The sequence below is a fragment of the Rattus norvegicus genome, chromosome 1 (assembly GCF_021556685.1).
Source record: "Rattus norvegicus strain SHRSP/BbbUtx chromosome 1, alternate assembly SHRSP_T2T, whole genome shotgun sequence".
Taxonomy (NCBI): Eukaryota; Metazoa; Chordata; class Mammalia; order Rodentia; family Muridae; genus Rattus; species Rattus norvegicus.
In genome coordinates, this window is record NC_141534.1 from 85,980,802 (window position 1) to 86,006,206 (window position 25,405).

At 39.6% G+C, this 25,405-nt stretch overlaps 1 protein-coding gene across 1 annotated transcript in view; it reads right to left on the reverse strand.

Moving 5' to 3' along the window:
* Positions 1 to 15,853, reverse strand: part of LOC100360574 (alcohol sulfotransferase-like) — a 57,097-nt gene extending 41,244 nt beyond the window's left edge. Inside the window, 4 exon segments of the mRNA XM_087606683.1 lie at positions 7,920 to 7,975; positions 7,977 to 8,023; positions 14,227 to 14,435; positions 15,721 to 15,853. Of these exon segments, the coding sequence (XP_087462809.1) occupies positions 7,920 to 7,975; positions 7,977 to 8,023; positions 14,227 to 14,435; positions 15,721 to 15,853 (445 nt within the window).
* Between the last annotated feature and the right edge of the window lie 9,552 nt (positions 15,854 to 25,405).

Consider the following 25,405-nt stretch of genomic DNA (forward strand, 5'->3'; position numbering starts at 1 on the left):
AGTAGATGCTGAGAAAGCATTTGACAAAATTCAACACCCTTTCATATTAAAGTCCTGGAAAGATCAGGAATTCAAGGCCCATAACTATACATAGTAAAGGTAATATACGACCAAACAGTAGCCAACATTAAACTAAATGGAGAGAAACTTGAGGCAATCCCACTAAAATTAGGAACTAGATAAGGTTCCCACTCTCAATATCAATACCATACATGAAGTCCTAGGCAGAGCAATCAGACAACATAGGAGGGAAAGGGATACAAGTTAGAAAGTAAACCGTCAAAATATCACTATTTGCAGATGACATGATAGTATAGTTAAGTGATCTAAAAAGTTACACCAGAGAATTACTCAGCCTGATAAACAACTTCAACAAAGTGGTCGTGTATAAAATTAACTCAAAATATCAGTAGCCTTCCTCTACTTAAAGGCTAAACAGGCTGAGAAAGAATTAGGGAATTGCCATCCTTCACAATAATCACAAATAACATAAAATTACTAAGTGTGACTCAAACCAAACAAGTGAAAGATCTTTATGACAAGAACTTCAAGTCTCCAAAGAAATAAATAAAAGATCTCAGAAGATGGAAAGATCTCCCATGTTAATAGGTTGGCAGAGTTAAAATATTAAAAAATGGCCACTTGCCAAAATCAATCAACATATTGAATGCAGTCGCAATCAAATTTGTAATCAATTCTTCATACAGTTAGAAAGAGTAATTTGCAACTTCATTTAGAATATCATAAGACCCAGAATAGCAAAAAATATACTCAACAATAAAATACTTCTGGTGGAATCACCATCCGTGACCTCAAGCAGTATTACAGAGCAATACTGATAAAATGTATAAGGTATTAGTACAGAGACAGGCTGTTAGATCAGTGGAATAGAATTGAAGATCCTGAAATTATTCCACACACATATGGTCACTTTCTCTTGGACAAAGGACCTAAAATCATCCAGTGGAGAAAAAGATAGCATTGTCAACAGATGGTTCTGGTTCAAGTAGAGGTCAGCATGAAGAAGAATGCAAATCTAACCATACTTAACACCTTATACAAAACTTATGTAAAAGTGGATCAAGGACCTCCAGATAAAACAAGATATACTCAAATTAAAATAAGAAAAAGTGGGGCAGAGCCTGGAACATTTGGGCACTGGGGAAAATTTCCCAAACAAAACATGAATGGCTTATGCCCTTGTATCAAGAATCAATAAATGATACTTCATAAAACTGAAAAGCTTCTGTAAGGCAAAGGAAACTACCATTTGCACAAAACGGCAACCAGATTGCAAAAAGTTCTTTAACAATCCTACATCTGATAGTGGACTAATATCCAAAATATACAAAGAACTCAAGAAGTTCAACTCCAAAGAGCCAAATAACCCTATTAAAAATGGGATACAGAGCTAAACAAAAAATCCTCAGCTGAGGAATAGTGAATGGTTGAGAAACACCTAACGAAACGTTCAACAACCTTAGTCATCAGGGAAATGCAAATCAAAGCCACCCTGAAATTTTACCTCACTCCACTCATAATGGCCAAGATCATAAGCTTATGAGACAACATATTCTGGCAAGGACATGGAGAAAGAGGAACACTCCCTCACTGTTTGTGGTATTTCAAACTGATAAAACCACTCTTGAAATCAGTCTGGAGGCTCCTCAGGATATTTGACATTGCACTACCTGAGGCCCCAGCTATGTCTCTCCTGGGAATATACCTAAATGTTGTTCTAACATAGAACAGGGACAGTTGCATCACTACATTCATAGCAGCCTTATTTATAATTGCCAGAAGCTGGAAAGAACCAAGATGCGCTTAAACAGTGGAATTGATACAGAAAATAGTCCATCTACACAATGGAATATTGCTCAGCAATAAAAAAAATGACTTTAGAAAATTTTTAAGCAAATGAATGGAACTTGACTATAAAATTCTGAGTAAGGTAACCTAATCACAAAATATACTCATGGTATGCTCTCACTGATAAATGGATATAAAACCAAAAGCATGAATTACCCACGATACAATCCACAGACCAAATGAATCTCCAGAAGAAGGATCAGGAAAGTGTGAATGATTCAGTTCTTTTTAAAAGATGGGACAAAAATATTCATAGGATGGGAAATAGAGAAAAAGTTTGCAGCCGAGTATGTAGGAATGGCTATTCATAGCCTGACCCATGCTTTTATACAGCCCAATTATGTGCAGCCACCAAAACCAAGTAATATTTATGAAACCAAGAAATGCATGCTTATAGGAGACTGGTATAGCTGTCTCCTTAGAGGCTCAGCCAGAGCATGTCAAATAAAGAGGCTAGTACTAGCAGCAAACCATTGTATTGGGAACTGGCTCTCCTTTGGCATTATTAGAGAAGGAATTGAAGTAGCTAAAGGGAATTTCAACACCATAAGTAAAACAATACCAACCATCCAGAGCTCCCAGAGGCTAAACCACTACTCATAGACTACACATTGTCAGACCAATCACTCCAGCTACATATGTAACAGAAGATGACATTGTCAGGCAATAATGAGAGGAGAAACCGTTGGTCTGGCTGGACAACCCAGTGCAGGGGAATGTCAGACAGGTTCGAATTGGGATGGTTAGTGAAGGGGAATACCCTTAGAAATGATTTTAATTTAACAGTGAGGAAATAGCTAGTTTGAGTTGTACAGTAATAATCTAATTTAGTAACTAAGCTACAATCATATCTTTGCTTTGATATAGAACTTATTGCTTAAACATTTTAAAAGTACAAGGTTTAGAGTCAATCCTTCTATTGATGCCAGTACAAATTTCTGAATTGATTACACATGGTAGTTAAATAGCAAATAGCAAAGTCATGGCTCTAATTATGTTAGAGTACTTTCAAGAAAATAAGATTATTAATGGAAAACAGTCCAGATTACCTCATATAGATAAATGGTTTTAAAATGGTCAGGAATCCACAAAATATGAGGTTTAAAGTTATTTATCGTTTGTTGAGTCATATCTCCCCCTAAGATTTCCGCTTTGGCAGATTTAATGAAGAAATTGAGCATCTCAACCTCCATGTGAGACAATGCTTTGTGGGTAGGCACCCACTGGGCAGAAACTGTTTCATCTGCAGACTAATACTGTCCAAAATGGTACACCTTATGGAGAATATTGTTGAGTTGTAATCCCTACCAAGCCAGAATTATCAGCCATTTGTGGTTTCTGAATGTCAAGAGTCTGTCAGTTGATTTTGGGTCAGAAGGCTAAAGACTTGGACTCACATATTGCTAACAGAGGACTGTGCTAGTGGAGATTTGTCTGTGCAACCTCTCAGTTCTGGAAGCCCTGTTAAGATTCCCATATCTATAGATATTTGGTCATTCTCAGATTTCTGACATGGTTGAAGACTGATTAAAATCTCATAGGTTATTAGTCTATTTAACTCTGAGAATACATGTTTTATTAGATAGTTATCTGATAGTATACAAGCTAGCCAGGATATAACATAGATTTTAAGCCTTTTTTTAGCTGTAATGGATAACTAAATGTTGTTTAACTAATTAAGTGTTGGACTCAGTGCTATATATATTTCATGCTTTTAATTATAAAATGATAATAGTTGTACTCAGCTTATATATTAGTGAAAAGGTTTCTTAAATGAGACAAATGGGGTAAAATGTGAAATGATGTCATTGTGCAGGTGAAGGCAGGTACTAGATAGAACGAGGCCTATCATTGGATGAGAAGGAAGGATAGGCATGAGAAAAGTTTGAGGGAAAAAGAGGAGACTGGAACAGGAAGGCATAAAGCTGCTGAGAGAACATGGAGGCATATGTTAAGATTCCACTCTGTACCTTTACATGTTGTTATAGATGTTCTTAAGGGATAGATATGTATAGGGCTTTGTATGTTTAAGTGGGCAATTATATTGTACCAGTTGGATCAGAGGTTATTGTGTTGTCTGTTTTATCTTGTGGTGATTTGAGTAGGGAGAATGTCTGGCAACAGAGACACTGGGCTGCCATGCAGTTTGGATGTATATTTCTCACATGGTGTAGGATTCTTTGGGAACTAGATGGTTAGAGAGATTATTGAAAGGCTCAGAGAGAGGCCTTTTTCAATGTGCTATGGGATGGAGCAGAGCAGAGTAGATGCTTTTCAGAATGAGATTACAATATCTATCTGTTATCTTGGGGCACTGTGGTGCTGGATCTAGTGGACATAAAAGACAGCATTCGATTTTACATAATTTTACCGTAAAAATTGTCCTCAACAACTCAGCTGTGGATACTGTGACCTATACTTCAACTAGCCTTGCAAGACATGCTCACTGATCAATAATGTCTATTGTTTTATGAGGGAAATAGCCATTTCTTGATTGTGATTGAGAAGAGTTCACAGCTAGTCTACATGGTCAAATATCCAAGTTGTTGAGGAAATAGACTGTAATTTTGTAGCTGTCATTCTTTTTTTTTCACAGTAGGCACATTTCCCCTTTTATAAGCAGGCAGGAAAAAGCAATATTTCAGTATTTGCTTTCCTTCCTCTGAGGGGGAAGTTTTCATTGGGACTTATTTTACTTGCTTTTTACTCTGTCCTATTTTCTTGGCTCTCAGAGTCAGCTCCAGTAGCAACAGGACAATACCACTTTGCACTTGCCCAAAGCTCCTTTTCTCTACAACTCTCACCTGTGGTTTATGTGAGATGAGTATAAAACAGGGGAAACAATGCAAACATCCAAGTTCATCCTTTCATACAAATGTTTGAGAGACCTAGAATCATATTAACTCAAGGGAGGGAATGGAGGCGCTCCTGCCCCCTCCCCTTTCACTCCTCCCCCAGCTCTGTCCAGATAAAAATCCAAACAAATGAGAAAATAAAGTCCCTGAAAAAAAATGTTTAGTAGCCATGAGGCCTCGGGTAAGACTGGCCATTATCTTGAGCTTTGTCTCACATATAAAACAGAGCGTGCCTTCAGGAAGACGTGAAAAGTAACAAGCTGGAATCTGCTAAAGCAAAACTGGGGGGAGGGGGAGGGGAGCGGGAGTGGGGGAGGAGTGTCCAGACTTTAATACGTTTCTAAAAATAAGTCTGAAGTGGGTACCTAGAAACTATTCATGTTTCTGGAATGGGGGATGCTTCCCCCCCTTTTTTTATCTTTATTAACTTGAGTATTTCTTATTTACATTTCGATTGCTATTCCCTTTTCCGGTTCCCAGGCGAACATCCCCCTAACCCCTCCCCCTCCTCTTCTATATTGGTGTTCCCCTCCCCATCCTCCCCCGATTACCGCCCTCCCCCCAACAATCACGTTCACTGGGGGTTCAGTCTTGGCAGGACCAAGGGCTTCCCCTTCCACTGGTTATAGCTGTCATTCTTATTCATCTAAATGGACATGACATGAACATCAAATTATCTTCTATATAGCCATGCCTTTTTTTGCTTATACATCTCTACTGTCAGTTTAATCAAAAGATGCTTCTTGCAGTGGGCAGGGGTAATTTCAGAGACTCAAATCTAGCCAAAGTGCTAAGAGTAAGTGCCCTTTTGTGCTCACCATAAATATGACATCTATAGCCCACAGTAAAGACTAAGAAAACATGAAGGAAAAAGCTAGGGAATTATGTAAGAGCTATGATGTGGGCTATTATTGCTATCAAAATACCTGAACACATGAATGGAAATATCAATAATATAAACTTTATTAGATATAATTAATATATTTCTGTGGAATTTTAAATAAAAACAAAGGATAAAAAATTTTCTTCCCCTTCTCTGAAAATATTTTTGAGACAAGTAAGCCATTAGGATTTACAATATTTTGAAAGATGCACTTTAACAAAATGGTGGATGGTCAGGCTAATGTATAAGATTTATAAGAAACCATTCCAAAATGATTAAGAAAATATACAAATGAGAACCACAGTAGAAAGAAAACAGCATTTTTTTTGTTACTGTGATACAACACCATGTACAGGGCAACTTAAGGAAGAGAGAGGTTGCCTGACAAATTCAGAGGCAAATGCTCACTGTGAACCATTTAACTGAGAACAGGGTCCTCAGTGGAGGAAGCAGAGAAAGAACTGAAGGGAATGAAGGAGTTTACAACCCCATAAAATGATTAGTATCAACCAACCAGAACAACAGACCTTCCTGGGACTAAACAACTGTCCCAAACATATACATGGATTGACCTATAGTACCAGTCACATATGTAGCAAAGGATGGAATTGTGAGGTATCAGTGGGAGGAGAGGTCCTTGGTCCTGTCAAGGCTTGATTCCCCAGTGTAGGGGAATGTCAGGGCAGGGAGGTGGGAGGGAGTTGCAGAGTGTGGGGGAGAGCATCCTCATTGAAGCAAGGGGATATTTCTGGGAGCAGAAACCCAGAAAGGGGATAACATTTGAAATGTAAGTAAAAATATCCCATAAAAATAAATAATAAAAAGGGAAGAGATAGCTTGTTTGTTGCAGGCAGAGCTACAGGAACAGGATCCTGGGATTTTATTTCTTCAGGTACAAGCAGGAAGTACAGCAGAGTGGCCGAAGGGTTTAACCTCTCAAAACCCACCTGGAATGGGATATTTCCCCTACAAGGCTGTGCCACATAAACTATCTGTAAAAGTACCACCAACTGGGAAACAAGTGGTCAGATATGGGAGAATATTTGCAGAGTTTCTTATTCAGATGATGACTGATGTCATTATCTAAGTTAGATCTGGAAAGACTAGCTAAGCAAATAGTACTGAAATTAGATGTCATGGGGCCAGCTGTGGCTGTGCCCTTTTCTTTGGTGGTGTGAGAGAACAGAAACATTTGAAATAATGAGCTTGGGCCTACAGATTTGGTTCATGTACATATAAAAATAGAGCATACATAAGATACTAATGAGCTAGATATGTAGGCAAGTTAGGTGACACACATAAAATTTTGGGATTGATACCCAGTACTAAATAAATACTGGATATGGTAGATGATTGTAGTCCTAGAAATCAAGAGGTAGCAGAAAGAAGCACCTAGCTTCAAGGTCATCCCTGGCTATATAGACAGTTTATGGCCCACCAAATCCATAGACATGACTCTATCTGAGACTCTTAACAGTTGGATTATTGAATCTGAGTTGTGGATTCCTGTAGCCAGGTAGGACTTCCAATGGAGAGATAAAAGTAGTAATCTGCTCACAAACCTTTGTCCCCAAATGTGCCCTACTTACAAGATGTGCGTGAACAGAGTTGTTGCAGAGACAGTGAGAATGGCAATCTATGACTGTCCAGAATTGAGATACACCATGAGATACAGCAATCTCTGGCACTATTAGATACTCTGATATGACTGCAGGCAAGAGTCTAGAATATCTGTACTCTGAGATATCACACCTAGCACCTGAATAAAACACATAGTATTCCACAGCCAAACGTTAGATAGAGTTTTGGGAGTCTTGTGAGAATGTTGGGGAAAGGAGTGAGGGACCCAAAGAGAATGAGAACTCCAGAGGAACACACCAAATGTTTCAACTATCTTGGATTTTTGGGCACTATCAGAGACAGAAACACCAACCATAAATATTTGCATGAGCTAGACCTAGGGGCCCTGTACCTATATAGCAGGTTGGTCTTGACAAACGTCCCTGAACAACTGGAGCCAGGTCTGTCTCTGAATCTGTTTCTTGTCTGTAGAACTTGTTTTCCTAACTAGGTCACCTTGTTTGGTCACAGTGGGAGAGGATACATGTAGTCCTCCACAGATTCGATGTGCAATAATGAGAAGATACCCTAGGTGCACCTACCCCTTCTCAAAATAGAGCGAGATGTGAAAAGGAGCTGTTGGGTGGCATTGAGAAAAGAGGGGTGCTGGATATTGGGATATTAAATGATTTAATTTAAGAAATAAATATCTCTGAGTTTCCCCCATCTCCTACATTTCACAGAAAACTTACCATTTCCTTTGGGGAACCATTCAAGATAAGTTCCCAGTGAGTCTGGCTTCTTCACAATAATGAGAAACAAGAACATCTCTGGGATTTCTGATGAGATAGATCACCTTAAAGCGAAATATGGAAGAGAAAGTCAATATTCACTGATCACTTTTAACTGGCATAATTTCTATAAAATATCAGTCAAATATCCATTGGTTTCTTTTTTTTTCTTTTCTTTTTTTCGAAGCTGACCGAACCCAGGGCCTTGCGCTTGCTAGGCAAGCGCTCTACCACTGAGCTAAATCCCCAACCCCTATCCATTGGTTTCTAAAAACATTTATTACTTTTGTAATTCCCCTTTTCTAATTTTACTTGATTTGTAAAGCTGGAACTACAAAGGAATAGTTTATTAATAATGTAAAAATAAAACCAAAACCATAGTTATTGAACAGTTGTAAAGATCATTTTATGTCCATATATATATATATATATATATATATATATATATATATATATATATACATATACATATATGTGTGTGTGTGTGTGTGTGTGTGTGTGTGTGTGTGTGTGTGTGTATAGGAATACCAGGGTTGCAGGAATCCCTGCCTTGTGAGGGGCACAGTCACCTTCCACTTTGAACCTGCAACTTGAGAATACCTGAAGTGCTGTCTCTACATCAACTCCAACAAAACCCAGATGAAGCTTGATTCCTACGTAGTCTGAAATGCCCAGGATCACAGAATCATGAGGAAGCTCGACGCCAAGGAGATCGGACCCACCCAGGAACATTAGTGTTTTGACACACTCAAGATCACAGTTGAGACAATAAAATATTTTCCAACAGCCAGTGAAATTGGGACCACCACAGAAACCAGGGAAACATAAACCTGCCCAGGCAGAGACACAGGTTCTTTCTTGCTTATACCTGTGCCAGGAACTAATCTAGGCCTCTGACTCCCCACTTATTCATGCATCACACAGAGAAAGCTTGTCTCCCAGGAGCTCTGACAAAACAAGACCTCATGACCATGGTCACACCAGGATTTTAGGATCTCTGAGGCAGCTTGAATCCCAAAAGTTCTGACAGACCCAGGATCTCAGAATCAAATGAACACAGAATCACAGAATCACAAAATCACAGAGACAGCTGGACTCTGAGGAGTTATGAAACAGCCAGAATCACAGAAGGAAAGCCTCAAGTCAGAGACCGAAACAGCAGGTAGCACTAAAGTTAACAAGATGGTAAGAGACAATTACAAGAATATAAGCAACAGAAACAAGGGCTACCTGGCATCATTAGAACTGAGTACTCCCTTTACAGTAAGTCCTGGATACATCATCACAAGAGAAAAGGAAGTTTCAGATTGAAAACCACATCTCATGGTGATAATAGAGGACTTTAAGAAGGACATAATTAATTCCTTTAGGGAAATACAGGAGAACACAGGTAATCAGGTAAAATTCCTTAAAGAGGAAATGCAAAAATCTCTTTAAGAATTACAAGAAAACAAAAGCAAAAAAGGTGAAGGGATTGAACAAAACCATCCAGGATCTAAAACTGGAAATAGAAACAATAAGACAATCATGAACAAAGACAACCCTGAAGAAAGGAAACAGGAAAGAGATGAGGAGTCAAGAGATCAGCAAGCATCACCAACAGAAATATAAGAGATAGAAGGGAGAATCTCAGGTGCAGATGATACCATAGAAAACATTGGAATAACAGTCAAAGAAAATAGAAAATGCAAAAAAACCCAAAAACTGAAACATCCAGGAAATCCAAGACAAAAATGAATAAACCAATCCTAAGTCTAATAGATGTAGTGGAGAATGAACCAACTTTTAGGGCCAGTAAATATCTTCAACCAAATTAAAGAGAAAAACTTCCCTAACCTAAAGAGAGAGGTACCCATGAACCTATGAGAATAATACAAAACTGCAAAAAGATCAGAAGAGAAAAGAAACTCCTGTCATGTAATAATAAAAAGACAATAAACACAAAACAAAGAATATTAAAAAATAAAAAGGAAAAATTCAAGTGACATATAAGGCAGACCTATTAGAATTACACCAGTCTTCTCAAAAATGTTTCTAAAAGTCAGAAGATCCTGAGCAGAGTTCATTCAAACCCTCAGAGAAGAAAAATATCAGCACAGACTACTATATCCAGCAAAACTATCAATTAATATAGATGGAGAAACCAAGGTATTCCATGACAAAAACAAATTTATAGAAAATCTTCCCACAAATGCACCTCTACAAAGGATACGCGATGGAAAATCCAACACAAGGAAGGAAGCTACAGCTCAGAAAAAGCAAGAAAGTAAACTTCTGTCAACAACCCCAAAATAAGATAGCCACACAAACATCTCTAACAACAAATAGCAGGAAGCAACAATTTTCCTTAATTTATCGTAACATCAATGGATTCAATTCCTCAATAAAAAAAATAGACTGACAGGACATGACCAAAGCACCCAGTATTGTGTTGCCTATCGGAAACACACCTCAGTGACAATGACAGACTCTACCTCAGAGTAAAAGACTGATTTTTTTTTGAGCAAACGGTCCCAAGAAAGAAGCTGGAGTAGACATTCTATTATCAAATAAAATCAACTTTGAACCAAAAGTTTTCAAGAAAGTTAAGGAGGTTAGTACTTGTAAAAGAAAAAAAATATCCAGATAACCACTCAATACTGAATATTTATGCTTCAAATGCAAGGGCACCTATATTGATGAAAGAAACCTTATTAAAGCTCAAAGCACACATTGCACTTTACACGATAATAGTGGGATATTTCAACAACCCGCTCCCATCAATGGACAGATTATGGTAACAGAAACTAAACTGAGACACAGGGAAACTAAAAGAATCCATGAACCAAATGGATTTAACAGATATTTATAGAATATTTCATCCTAAAACAAGAGAATTCTCCACACCTCATAGTGCCTTCTTCAAAATTGAACATATACCTGATCACAAAACAAGCTTCAACAGATACAAGAAGTTTGAAATAATCCCATGCATCCTAAGAGATAACCATACATGAGGTCTAGTTTTCAATCACAAGAAAAACAACACAGCCCATATATGATAGCTCAACACCGGTCTACTCAATGGTAATTAGTTCAAGGAAGAACTAAATTCATGACTATTTAGAATTACATGCAGTTGAAGGCACAACAAACCCAAAATTCTGAAACACAATAAAAACAGTGCTAAGAAGGAAACTCAAAGCCCTCAGTGTCAAAAAACCTGGACAGACCACACACTAACAATTTAAAAGCACACATAAAAGCTCTAGAACAAAAAGAAGCAAATGCACATAAGTGGATATAATATACTGCAGAACATAATCAAACTCAGTGCTGAAATTAAACAAGTAGATATTAAAAGATATATACAAAGAAGCAACAAAACCAGGAGATATTACTTTAAGAAAATCAACAAGATATGTAAACCCTAAATGATACTACCAGAGGGCACAGAGAAAGAATCTAAATTAACAAAATCAGAAATGAAATTAGAGACATAACAAAAAACTGAGGCAATTAAAAAATTGGCAGATACTAGTACAAAAGCATATACTAAAAAATACAGAAAATCTTGATGAAATGGACAAGTGTCTACACAAATACCAAATACTAAAGTTAATCACCATCAGATAAACCATCTGAACAGTTCCATAAGCCCTAACGAAATAGAATTAAACATTAAAAGTCATCCAACCAAATAAAGCTGAGGACCAGAATGGTTTAATGCAGAATTCTATCAGATCTTCAGTGAAGACCTAACACCAATACTCTTCAAAGCATTCCACAAAATAGAAATAGAAGGATCAATTCCCAGTTTGTTCTTTAAAGCCATAATATTACTTATATCTAAACCATACAAACCCCAACAAAGAAAGTGACCTTCAGACCAATTTTCCTTATGAATATCAATGCAAAAATAATCAATAAAATTCTAGCAAACCGATTCCAATTATAGATCAAAGCGATCATTCAACATGATCTAGTAGGCTTCATCCTAGGGATGTAGGGTTGGTTCAATATACAGAAATCCATCAACATAATTTATTATAAATGAATTCAAAGAAAAATATTTGATCATCTTATTTAATGTGGAGAATGCATTTGACCAAATTCTACACCCTTTCCTGATAAAAGGCTGGGAAAGATCAAAAATTCAAGGACGATGCATAAACATATTAAAAGGAATAGACAGTAAACTAGTAGCAAGCACCAAACTAAATGGAGAAAACTTGGAGCTATCCCACTGAAATCAGACCTAGACAAGTCTTCCTACTCTCTCCCAACATACTCAATATAGTATTTGTAATCCTAGTCAGAATAATTAAACATCAAAAAAGGAGGTCAAAGGAATACAAATTTTAAAGGAAAAAGTAAAAATATCACTATTTGCAGATGATATGAGTGTATGCTTATGTGACTCCAAAAATTCCACAAGAGAACTCCTAAACCTGATAAACAACTTCAGCAGAGTGTCTGGATAAAAAATTAACTCAAACAAGGCAGTGGCCTCCTTATATTCAAGGCATAACAGTTTGAGAAAGAAATTAGGGAAACCACACCATTCACAATAGTCACGAATAATATAAAGAACATAGTGCGATTCTAACCAAGCAAGGGAAAGATATTTATGACAAGAACTCCAAGTCTCTGAAGAAACAAAAAGACCTCAAGAGATTGCAAATCACCCATCTTAATTGATTGGCATGATTAATATTGTAAAAATGGCCATATTGTCAAAATAAATCTACAGATCTCATTCAATCTTCAACAAAATTCCAACTCAATTCTTCACAGAGTTAGAAAGAGTAATTTGCCCATCCATTTGGAATAACAAAATATCCAAAATAACAAAAAACTATTATGAATAATAAAATACCTTCTTGGGGAATCAGAATACCTGACTTCAAGTTGTATTAGAGAGAAATAGTGATAAAACATAAAACCTGCATGGTATTCCTACTGAGACAGTAAGGTAGATAAATGTAATGGAATTGGAGAACCAGAAATAAACTCACACACCTGTGGCCACTTGATCTTTCACAAAGGAGTTAGAATCATCCATTGGGAAAAAGAAAGCATTTTCAACAGATGGGGCTGCTTCAACTGGAGGTCAGCATATGGAAGAAAGTAAATTGACTCATTCTTCTGGAAACAACTCAGATGCTCTTCAACAGAAGAATGGATACAGAAAATGTGGTACATTGACACTGTGGACTACTACTCAGTTATTAAATACAATGACTTCATGAAATTAGCAGGCTAATGTTTTGAATTAGAAAATATCATCCTGAGTGAGGTAGCTCAATCACAAAAAAAAACTGCACATGATATGTACTCACTGATAACTGGATATTAACCTCAAAATTCATAATACCCAAGATGCAATTCATGACCACATGAAGCTCAAGAAGAAGGAAGACCAAAGTCCTGATGCTTCTGTCCTTCTTCAAAGGGGTAACAGAATACTCACTGGAAGACATGTGGAGAAGAGACTGAAATAAAATTTATCCAGAAACTACCCCACATTGGGATCCATCCCCTATGCAGTCTCGAAATCCAGACAGTATTTTGGATGCCAAGAAGTGCATGCTGAAAGGAGCCTGATATACCTGTCTCTTCAGAGGCTCTCCCAGAGCCTCACAAATACAGAAGCAGATGCTTACAACCAACCACTGGGATGAGAATATAAGTCCCCAAAGGAGGAGTTAGGGAAAGGACTGAAGGAGCTGAAAGAATTGACAGTCACACAGGAAAACAACAATATTAATCAACCAGACAGGTAACAGTTCCCACGGACTAAACCACCAACCAGAGAGTATATATGGAGCCACCCATGACTCTGGCCACATATGTGTCAGAGGATGGCCTTGTAGGGAAGGCATCAGGAGATGAAGAGGCCCTTGGTTCCATGAAGGCTCAATGCTGCAATATAGCGGAATATTACGAAAGGGTGTGAGGAGGGACTGTATAATTGCTTCATTTACTTTTGTGACAATAATATAGTAATACTGCACTGTACACTAAAGTTTGAACTCTGTGTGGCCTTCATGTGTATTTTCTGAATGTTCTAGTGTGATATTTCACTTTATTTCTTAAAACTGCCCAGGATCACTGTGTAATGGTCCACATCTTGATACTCTAATTTAGTCTGAGGTGAGGAAACTTCAGCTTCACATAGTGCATTAGAATCCCACCTTCATATTTCTGTAAGAGCTCCAATGCCTGTCAGGGTCAAATAAATTCAAAGAATATTAGTTAAAGAAAATCTCAACCATTGGACACTGACCTTGGCCTTGGAACTGAAGAGAGACTTGGAGAAAAGATGCATGGGAAGATGGGAGGTCATGAGTTGTGGTCCTTCTATTTTGATTAATTGATCATATCCTTTACCAGTCTCTATCCAGGGTGAGCGATCCCAGATGGGCACAGATTGGATCCACTTGGGATCTCCCTTGGTCTGAATCAAGCAGACAATCTCAATCAGCCAGTTCGTTCCTGAATGAAAAGTAAAAGTGACACTCATTTCAATAGTACATGCCAAAAAGCCTCAAGTAGAATATATACCCATGAAATTTACAGTGCTGCCCACTTTCAATTTTGAAACACAGACTTGTATTCACAATGTTCACATAGAGTAAATACAAAGTATTCACTCAACATTAATTTCAAGACTTCATTTTTAAAAAAAATTGAGACACTATACTCAGTAAACACTAAATTGTCAATGGATTATCTCCTCCAGCTGTGGGCCATCATCATTCGACATTCTGGTTGAGTGAATTTGACTTTTGCAGATATTTCACAGTGATGAAGTCATAGCATCTGTCTTCTAAGACTACCTGTCTGAGTTTAATTCATTGCCATTGAGATGCAACCATGCTGCAGTGTACGACTGAGTACTTCTTTTTAAGGGGAATCAATTCCCTTGTGTATATTTTACCACACACAGTCACATTTGTGTTAATGTGCTCATTTGTTATTGTCTGGTTATCTTTTCCTGGATTCCCACTGCTTTTAGATTTTCTGTGTCTCTGTGATATTGATGTCAGCCATCTAATACTTACTCAAGTTCTGTGCTTTTTCCACAGTGCAAACATCCATTACCCAAACTGCCATAATGTCACTTTTTGAATTCTTGAGTTTTCAGATTCCAATTCCTGACAAGGTCCATTGAAATTCTACATGGTGCTGTTCTCTCCTCCACATCTCCTTTATACAGACCTTTATCTCTTCTCTTCTCTTCTCTTCTCTTCTCTTCTCTTCTCTTCTCTTCTCTTCTCTTCTCTTCTCTTCTCTTCTCTTTCTTTCTTTCTTTCTTTCTCTCTCTCTCTCTCTCTCTCTCTCTCTCTCTCTCTCTTTCTTTCTTTCCTTCTTTCTTCCTTTTTTTTTCGGAGCAGAGGACCGAACCCAGGGCCTTGAGCTTCCTAGGCAAGTGCTCTACCACTGAGCTAAAACCCCAACCACTTTATCTCTAAATGCTCTTTCTTCCAGCTATTTTTATCACTCTCACTCTTCTATCTCTTTAAAACATATAAAGACAAATTCGTGATTCTGACTCAGGGTATATTATCACACTTCTAGTGACATAGTTGATCACTTCTCTTCACATAGGTCATATGTGCAGTCTTTCTCTGAGTGGAACACACACAAATCTCCATTCCCACAAATCATTTTACACAATGGATATATAGAGCACTCCATTCCTCACCCAAAATAAATGAAGATCAAAACCCTACCCTCCCTTACACGATTCAGAATCAGTCTTACTGATGGTCCTTACTTGACTTGGGGTAAGTCAATATGATCAAGTCTTCTTCTTTCACCACAAACTTATTACAAACATTTTGAAAAGTTTCCTTTGGAACCAAATTGGCAGGAAAAGGTATTCCTTCAAAACAAGTATAGTCTAACATCTAGCTCTGTGTAAGTGCTGTTAGGATTCCAGCTCTTGCCACCTTTTCAGCTTGTAGCAAATGCTGAGAGGTAAGAGTTATAGTGCAGTTAAATAAATCATTAACATTCTCTAGTCTGCTGTGAGACTAGCTACTGATAGGAATAAATAAATATTGTAACACACATTCAAAGGTTACTATGTTGAGCAATTTGAACTCGTATAAAGAACATTCTGCAGCATTTGTGAGCCCAGGTTCATGACAACAACACAAAAACTAAGTAAGAAGTAATAGGACATAAAAATGTAGGATAATTTAAAATGTCTTCTAATATAATTTAGTTTTCAGAATGACATTAAATATGCAGAAACTTGACAGATATTATATAGAAACTTCCATGACAAATACTTTTTTAAATTGTGGTTCCTTTTGAGAAACTCATAGTATATTTACTGCCTTTCTTCCCTGCAAAGCTCTCCCTCTCTTTCTATGCTTATGATCTCTTCTTTAATATTTTTGCTATCTATATGTGCACACATATATAGTCAACCTACTGAGTCCATTCAGTTGGACTTGTATGCTGAGGTATGTGCTGAGATTGGAAAATTAATGTGGGAGTTCATCTTCAAACACAGCTTATTCTACATCTCTTAGCAGTCATTGATATGATGTATTTCTACTTCTAGGGTATAACCATATACAATTTTCCCTGATCTCTTTCATGTGACTAATAGTGCTATTATGCTGGTTTGTTTGGATAACTATACTGTTAAGAGTTCATGTGTCTTTTTTTCTCTGTTTTGTCTAAGAGTGACATATTCTACCAACAGGAATCTTAGGACACTGGAGGACTTCTGTATGCTCCTCTGTGATGTTTTCCCTGAGTCCTGCGTTTAAAGGATGTATTGAAGATGTACTGTTTAGGGTTAGGCACCTTACTGTTAATTGTTACCTACATTTTAGCCCACTGTGAATATGGAAGTGTCCCCATATGTTGTAAAAAGAATAGTCTTTAAAAAGGGTGAGGGAATATAATTACCTGTGCATATAAGAACAGGTATTTATAAAAGAGCTGGATACCATACTTGTTTAGGAAACTGATAGCAGTGAGCCTTTTGAGTTTTTTCACTTCCAGCACTAGGTGGTTGCCTACATTTACAATAGAAGACATAACTTCCCTCTTTTTAAAAATATTTCATTATATTTTAATTGAATATTTATTATTTACATTTCATTTTTTTCTTTTTTTTTATTAACTTGAGTATTTCTTATATACATTTCAAGTGTTATTCCCTTTCCCGGTTTCCGGACAAACATCACCCTCCCCCCTCCCCTTCCTTATGGGTGTTCCCCTCCCAAACCTCCCCACATTGCCACCCTCCCCCCATAGTCTAGTTCACTGGGGGTTCAGTCTTAGCAGGACCCAGGGCTTCCCCTTCCACTGGTGCTCTTACTAGGATATTCATTGCTACCTATGGGGTCAGAGTCCACGGTCAGTCCATGTATAGTCTTTAGGTAGTGGCTTAGTCCCTGGAAGCTCTGGATGCTTGACATTGTTGTACTTTTGGGGTCTCGAGCACCTTCAAGCTCTTCCAGTTCTTTCTCTGATTCCTTCAACGGGGGACCTATTCTCAGTTCAGTGGTTTGCTGCTGGCATTCGCCTCTGTATTTGCTGTATTCTGGCTGTGTCTCTCAGGAGCGATCTACATCCGGCTCCTGTCGGTCTGCACTTCATTGCTTCATCCATCTTGTCTAATTGGGTGGCTGTATATGTATGGGCCACATGTGGGGCAGGCTCTGAATGGGTGTTCCTTCAGTCTCTGTTTTAATCTTTGCCTCTCTCTTCCCTGCCAAGGGTATTCTTTTTCCTCATTTAAAGAAGGAGTGAAGCATTCACATTTTGATCATCCGTCTTGAGTTTCCTTTGTTCTAGGGATCTAGGGTAATTCAAGCATTTGGGCTAATAGCCACTTATCAATGAGTGCATACCATGTATGTCTTTCTGTGATTGGGTTAGCTCACTCCGGATGATATTTTCCAGTTCCAACCATTTGCCTACGAATTTCATAAACCCGTTGTTTTTGATAGCTGAGTAATATTCCATTGTGTAGATGTACCACATTTTCTGTATCCATTCCTCTGTTGAAGGGCATCTGGGTTCTTTCCAGTTTCTGGCTATTATAAATAAGGCTGCGATGAACATAGTGAAGCACGTGTCTCTTTTATATGTTGAGGCATCTTTTGGGTATATGCCCAAGAGAGGTATAGCTGGATCCTCAGGCAGTTCAATGTCCAATTTTCTGAGGAACCTCCAGACTGATTTCCAGAATGGTTTTACCAGTCTGCAATCCCACCAACAATGGAGGAGTGTTCCTCTTTCTCCACATCCTCGCCAGCATCTGCTGTCACCTGAGTTTTTGATCTTAGCCATTCTCACTGGTGTGAGGTGAAATCTCAGGGTTGTTTTGATTTGCATTTCCCTTATGACTAAAGATGTTGAACATTTCTTTAGGTGTTTCTCAGGCATTCGGCATTCCTCAGCTGTGAATTCTTTGTTTAGCTCTGAACCCCATTTTTTAATAGGGTTATTTGTCTCTCTGCGGTCTAACTTCTTGAGTTCTTTGTATATTTTGGATATAAGGCCTCTATCTGTTGTAGGATTGGTAAAGATCTTTTCCCAATCTGTTGGTTGCCGTTTTGTCCTAACCACAGTGTCCTTTGCCTTACAGAAGCTTTGCAGTTTTATGAGATCCCATTTGTCGATTCTTGATCTTAGAGCATAAGCCATTGGTGTTTTGTTCAGGAAATTTTTTCCAGTGCCCATGTGTTCCAGATGCTTCCCTAGTTTTTCTTCTATTAGTTTGAGTGTGTCTGGTTTGATGTGGAGGTCCTTGATCCACTTGGACTTAAGCTTTGTACAGGGTGATAAGGATGGATCGATCTGCATACTTCTACATGTTGCCCTCCAGTTGAACCAGCACCATTTGCTGAAAATGCTATCTTTTTTCCATTGGATGGTTTTGGCTCCTTTGTCAAAAATCAAGTGACCATAGGTGTGTTGGTTCATTTCTGGGTCTTCAATTCTATTCCATTGGTCTATCTGTCGGTCTCTGTACCAATACCATGCAGTTTGTATCACTACTGCTCTGTTATACTGCTTGAGTTCAGGGATAGTGATTCCCCCTGAAGTCCTTTTATTGTTGAGGATAGCTTTAGCTATCCTGGGTTTTTTGTTATTCCAGATGAATTTGCAAATTGTTCTGTCTAACTCTTTGAAGAATTGGATTGGTATTTTGATGGGGATTGCATTGAATCTGTAGATTGCTTTTGGTAAAATGGCCATTTTTACTATATTAATCCTGCCAATCCCTGAGCATGGGAGATCTTTCCATCTTCTGAGGTCTTCTTCAATTTCTTTCCTCAGTGTCTTGAAGTTCTTATTGTACAGATCTTTTACTTGCTTGGTTGAAGGGTGTCCTTTCCCTAATTTCTTTCTTGGCTTGTTTCTCTTTTGTATAGAGGAAGGCAACTGATTTATTTGAGTTAATTTTATACCCAGCCACTTTGCTGAAGTTGTTTATCAGCTTTAGTAGTTCTCTGGTGGAACTTTTGGGATCACTTAAATATACTATCATGTCGTCTGCAAATAGTGATATTTTGACCTCTTCTTTTCCGATCTGTATCCCCTTGATCTCCTTTTGTTGTCTGATTGCTCTGGCTAGAACTTCAAGAACTATATTGAATAAGTAGGGAGAGAGTGGGCAGCCTTGTCTAATCCCTGATTTTAGTGGGATTGCTTCAAGTTTCTCTCCATTTAGTTTAATGTTAGCAACTGGTTTGCTGTATATGGCTTTTACTATGTTTAGGTATGGGCCTTGAATTCCTATTCTTTCCATGACTTTTATCACGAAGGGGTGTTGAATTTTGTCAAATGCTTTCTCAGCATCTAATGAAATGATCATGTGGTTCTGTTCTTTCAGTTTGTTTATATGATGGATCACGTTGATGGTTTTCTGTATATTAAACCATCCCTGCATGCCTTGGATGAAGCCTACTTGATCATGGTGGATGATTGTTTTGATGTGCTCTTGAATTCGGTTTGCCAGAATTTTATTGAGTATTTTTGCGTCGATATTCATAAGGGAAATTGGTCTGAAGTTCTCTTTCTTTGTTGTGTCTTTGTGTGGTTTAGGTATAAGAGTAATTGTGGCTTCATAGAAGGAATTCGGTAGGGCTCCATCTGTTTCAATTTTGTGTAATAGTTTGGACAATATTGGTATGAGGTCTTCTATGAAGGTTTGATAGAATTCTGCACTAAACCCGTCTGGACCTGGGCTCTTTTTGGTTGGGAGACCTTTAATGACTGCTTCTATTTCCGTAGGAGTTATGGGGTTGTTTAACTGGTTTATCTGTTCCTGATTTAACTTTGGTACCTGGTATCTGTCTAGGAAATTGTCCATTTCCTGTAGATTTTCAAGTTTTGTTGAATATAGGTTTTTATAGTAAGATCTGATGATTTTTTGAATTTCCTCTGAATCTGTAGTTATGTCTCCCTTTTCATTTCTGATTTTGTTAATTTGGACGCACTCTCTGTGTCCTCTCGTTAGTCTGGCTAAGGGTTTAACTATCTTGTTGATTTTCTCAAAGAACCAACCTTTGGTTCTGTTGATTCTTTCTATGGTCCTTTTTGTTTCTACTTGGTTGATTTCAGCTCTGAGTTTGATTATTTCCTGCCTTCTACTCCTCCTGGGTGTATTTGCTTCTTTTTGTTCTAGAACTTTTAGGTGTGCTGTCAAGCTGCTGACATATGCTCTTTCCTGTTTCTTTCTGCAGGCACTCAGCGCTATGAGTTTTCCTCTTAGCACAGCTTTCATTGTGTCCCATAAATTTGGGTATGTTGTACCTTCATTTTCATTAAATTCTAAAAAATTTGAATTTCTTTCTTTATTTCTTCCTTGACCAGGTTATCATTGAGTAGAGCATTGTTCAATTTCCACGTATATGTGGGCATTCTTCCCTTGTTGTTATTGAAGACCAGTTTTAGGCCGTGGTGGTCCGATAGCATGCATGGGATCATTTCTATCTTTCTGTACCTGTTGAGGCCCGTTTTTTGACCAATTATATGGTCAATTTTGGAGAAAGTACCATGAGGAGCTGAGAAGAAGGTATATCCTTTTGCTTTAGGATAGAATGTTCTATAAATATCCGTTAAGTCCATTTGGCTCATGACTTCTCTTAGTCTGTCTAAATCTCTGTTTAATTTCTGTTTCCATGATCTGTCCATTGATGAGAGTGGGGTGTTGAAATCTCCCACTATTATTGTGTGAGGTGCAATGTGTGTTTTGAGCTTTAGTAAGGTTTCTTTTACATATGTAGGTGCCCTTGTATTTGGGGCATAGATATTTAGGATTGAGAGTTCATCTTGATGGATTTTTCTTTTGATGAATATGAAGTGTCCTTCCTTATCTTTTTTGATGACTTTTAGTTGAAAATTGATTTTATTTGATATTAGAATGCCTACTCCAGCTTGCTTCTTCTGACCATTTGCTTGGAAAATTGTTTTCCAGCCTTTCACTCTGAGGTAATGTCTGTCTTTGTCTCTGAGGTGTGTTTCCTGTAGGCAGCAGAATGCAGGGTCCTCGTTGCGTATCCAGTTTGTTAATCTATGTCTTTTTATTGGGGAGTTGAGGCCATTGATATTGAGAGATATTAAGGAATAGTGATTATTGCTTCCCGTTATATTCATATTTGGAAGTGAGGTCATGTTTGTGTGCTTTCATTCTCTTTGTTTTGTTGCCAAGATGATTAGTTTCTTGCTTCTAGGGTATAGCTTGCCTCCTTATTTTGGGCTTTACCCTTTATTATCCTTTGTAGTGCTGGACTTGTAGAAAGATATTGTGTAAATATGGTTTTGTCATGGAATATCTTGGTTTCTCCATCTATGTTAATTGAGAGTTTTGCAGGATACAGTAACCTGGGCTGGCATTTGTGTTCTCTTAGGGTCTGTATAACATCAGTCCAGGATCTTCTGGCCTTCATAGTTTCTGGCGAGAAGTCTGGTGTGATTCTGATAGGTCTCCCTTTATATGTTACTTGACCTTTTTCCCTTACTGCTTTTAATATTCTTTCTTTATTTTGTGCGTTTGGTGTTTTGACAATTATGTGACGGGAGGTGTTTCTTTTCTGGTCCAATCTATTTGGAGTTCTGTAGGCTTCTTTTATGCCTATTGGTATCTCTTTTTTTAGGTTAGGGAAGTTTTCTTCTATGATTTTGTTGAAGATATTTACTGGTCCTTTGAGCTGGGAGTCTTCACTCTCTTCTAAACCTATTATCCTTAGGTTTGATCTTCTCATTGAGTCCTGGATTTCCTGTATGTGTTGGACCAGTAGCTTTTTCTGCTTTACATTATCTTTGACAGTTGAGTCAATGATTTCTATGGAATCTTCTGCTCCCGAGATTCTCTCATCCATCTCTTGTATTCTGTTGGTGAAGCTTGTATCTACAGCTCCTTGTCTTTTCTTTTGATTTTCTATGTCCAGGGTTTTTCCATGTGTTCTTTCTTGATTGCCTCTATTTCCATTTTTAATTCCTTCAACTGTTTGATTGTGTTTTCCTGGAGTTCTTTCAGGGATTTTTGCGATTCCTCTCTGTAGTCTTCTACTTGTTCTCTAAGGGAGTTCTTTATGTCTTTCTTGAAGTCCTCCAGCATCATGATCAAATATGATTTTGAAACTAGGTCTTGCTTTTCTGGTGTGTTTGGATATTCCGTGTTTGCTTTGGTGGGAGAATTGGGGTCCGATGATGCCATGTAGTCTTGGTTTCTGTTGCTTGTGTTCCTGCGCTTGCCTCTCGCCATCAGATTATGTCTAGTGTTACTTTGTTCTGCTATTTCTGACAGTGGCTAGACTGTCCTATAACCTGTGTGTCAGGAGTGCTGTATACCTGTTTTCCTGTTTTCTTTCAGCCAGTTATGGGGACAGAGTGTTCTGCTTTCGGGCATGTAGTTTTTCCTATCTATAGGTCTTCAGCTGTTACTGTGGGCCTGTGTCTTGAGTTCACCAGGCAGGTCTCTTGCAGGGGAAAAGTTGGTCTTACCTGTGGTTCCAAGGCTCAAGTTTGCTCATGGGGTACTGCCTAAGTCCTCTCCGCTGTGGCAGCAACCTGGAAAATCTGCGCCCCTCTTTCCGGGAGCCTCCGTGTACCAGGGTTCCAGATGACGTTTGGTGTTTTCCTCTGGCGCCTGGATGTGCACAGAGTGCAGTCTCTTCTGGTTTCCCAGGCGTGTCCACCTCTCTGAAGGTTAAGCTCTCCCTCCCACGGGGTTTGGGTGCAGAGAACTGTTTATCCGGTCTGTTTCCTTCAGGTTCCGGCAGTGTCTCAGGCGCAGGGGTCCTGCTGCTCCCGGGCCCTCCCCTACGGGAACCCAGAAGCCTTATACAGTTGCCTCTTAGGCCAGGCATGTGGGCAGGGGTGGGCAGTGTTGGTGGTCTCCTCTGCTCTGCAGCCTCAGGAGTGCCCACCTGATCAGGCGGTGAGGTCTCTCTCCCACGGGGTTTGGGAGCAGGGAGCTGCTGCGGGCCGGGATGCGCCGGTGTGGGACTTCCGGTAAACACAGGAAGTGCCCGGTCTTAGAGGAATTTTGCCTCTGTGTGTCCTGAGTTCACCAGGCAGGTTTCTTGCAGGGGAAAAGTTGGTCCTACCTGCAGTTCCAAGGCTCAAGTTTGTTCGTGGGGTACTGCCTAAGTCCTCTCCGCTGTGGCATTAACCGGGAAGATCTGCGCCGCTCTTTCCAGGAGCCTCCGTGCACCAGGGTTCCAGATGGCGTTTGGTGTTTTCCTCTGGCGTCTGGATGTGCACAGAGTGCAGTCTCTTCTGGTTTCCCAGGCGTGTCCGCCTCTCTGAGGGTTCAGCTCTCCCTCCCACGGGATTTGGGTGCAGAGAACTGTTTATCCGGTCTGTTTCCTTCAGGTTCTGGCGGTGTCTCAGGTGCAGGGGTCCTGCCGCTCCCGGGCCCTCCCCTACGGGAACCCAGAGGCCTTATACAGTTTCCTCTTGGGCCAGGGATGTGAGTAGGGTGGGCAGTGTTGGTGGTCTCCTCTGCTCTGCAGCCTCAGGAGTGCCCACCTGATCAGGCGGTGAGGTCTCTCTCCCACGGGGTTTGGGAGCAGGGAGCTGCTGCGGGCCGGGATGCGCCGGTGTGGGACTTCCGGTAAACACAGGAAGTGCCCGGTCTTAGAGGAATTTTGCCTCTGTGTGTCCTGAGTTCACCAGGCAGGTTTCTTGCAGGGGAAAAGTTGGTCCTACCTGCAGTTCCAAGGCTCAAGTTTGTTCGTGGGGTACTGCCTAAGTCCTCTCTGCTGTGGCATTTACCGGGAAGATCTGCGCCGCTCTTTCCAGGAGCCTCCGTGCACCAGGGTTCCAGATGGCGTTTGGTGTTTTCCTCTGGCGTCTGGATGTGCACAGAGTGCAGTCTCTTCTGGTTTCCCAGGCGTGTCCGCCTCTCTGAGGTTTCAGCTCTCCCTCCCACGGGATTTGGGTGCAGAGAACTGTTTATCCGGTCTGTTTCCTTCAGGTTCTGGCGGTGTCTCAGGCGCAGGGGTCCTGCCGCTCCCGGGCCCTCCCCTACGGGAACCCAGAGGCCTTATACAGTTGCCTCTTGGGCCAGGGATGTGAGTAGGGGTGGGCAGTGTTGGTGGTCTCCTCTGCTCTGCAGCCTCAGGAGTGCCCACCTGATCAGGCGGTGAGGTCTCTCTCCCACGGGGTTTGGGTGCAGAGAGCTGCTGCGGGGCGGGATCCGAGCTATTATTTACATTTCAAATGTTATTCCTTTCCCAGATTACATTCCATAAGCCACAATCCCATCCCCCCACACTTCTTATATGAAGGTGTTTCTTCTCCTCAACCACCCTCCCTTCCAGACATTCTGCCCTGATTTTGTCCTATGTTGGAGTGCCCAGCCCTGGCAGCACCAAGTGCTTCTCCTCCCATTGTTACCCAAAATGGCATCGTTTGCTACATATGGAGCTGTAACCATGGGTCTGTTCATGTGTGCTCTTTGGATAGTGGTATTGTCCCTGGCAGATTTGGTTGGCTGGTATTGTTGTTCTTATGGTGTTTGAAGCCCCTTCAGTTTCTTCAATCCTTTCTATAACCTCTCCAGTGGGTAACCTGTTCTCAGTTCAATGTTTTGTTGTTGCATTAACCTCTGTATACGTCATGCTCTGGCTGAGTCTCTCTCTCGGGAGAGAGCTATATCAGGCATGGACTTCTTGGACTCATTAATATTGTCTAGTTTTGGAGGCTGTATATATAAGGACTGGATCATCAGTTGGGGCAGGTTTTGAAGGGACATTCCTTCAGTTTCTGCTCCAAATATTGTCTTTATATGTCCTCCTATGAATATTTCTGTTCCCCCTTTTAAAAAGGACAGCAGAACCTGCACTTTTTTCATCCTTCTTCTTGAGCTTCATGTGGTCTGTGGATTGTATCCAGGGTAATTCGAGCTTTGGGGCTAATATCCACTTATCAGCAAGCATATAACATGTGTCATTTTTTTATGATTGGATTACCAC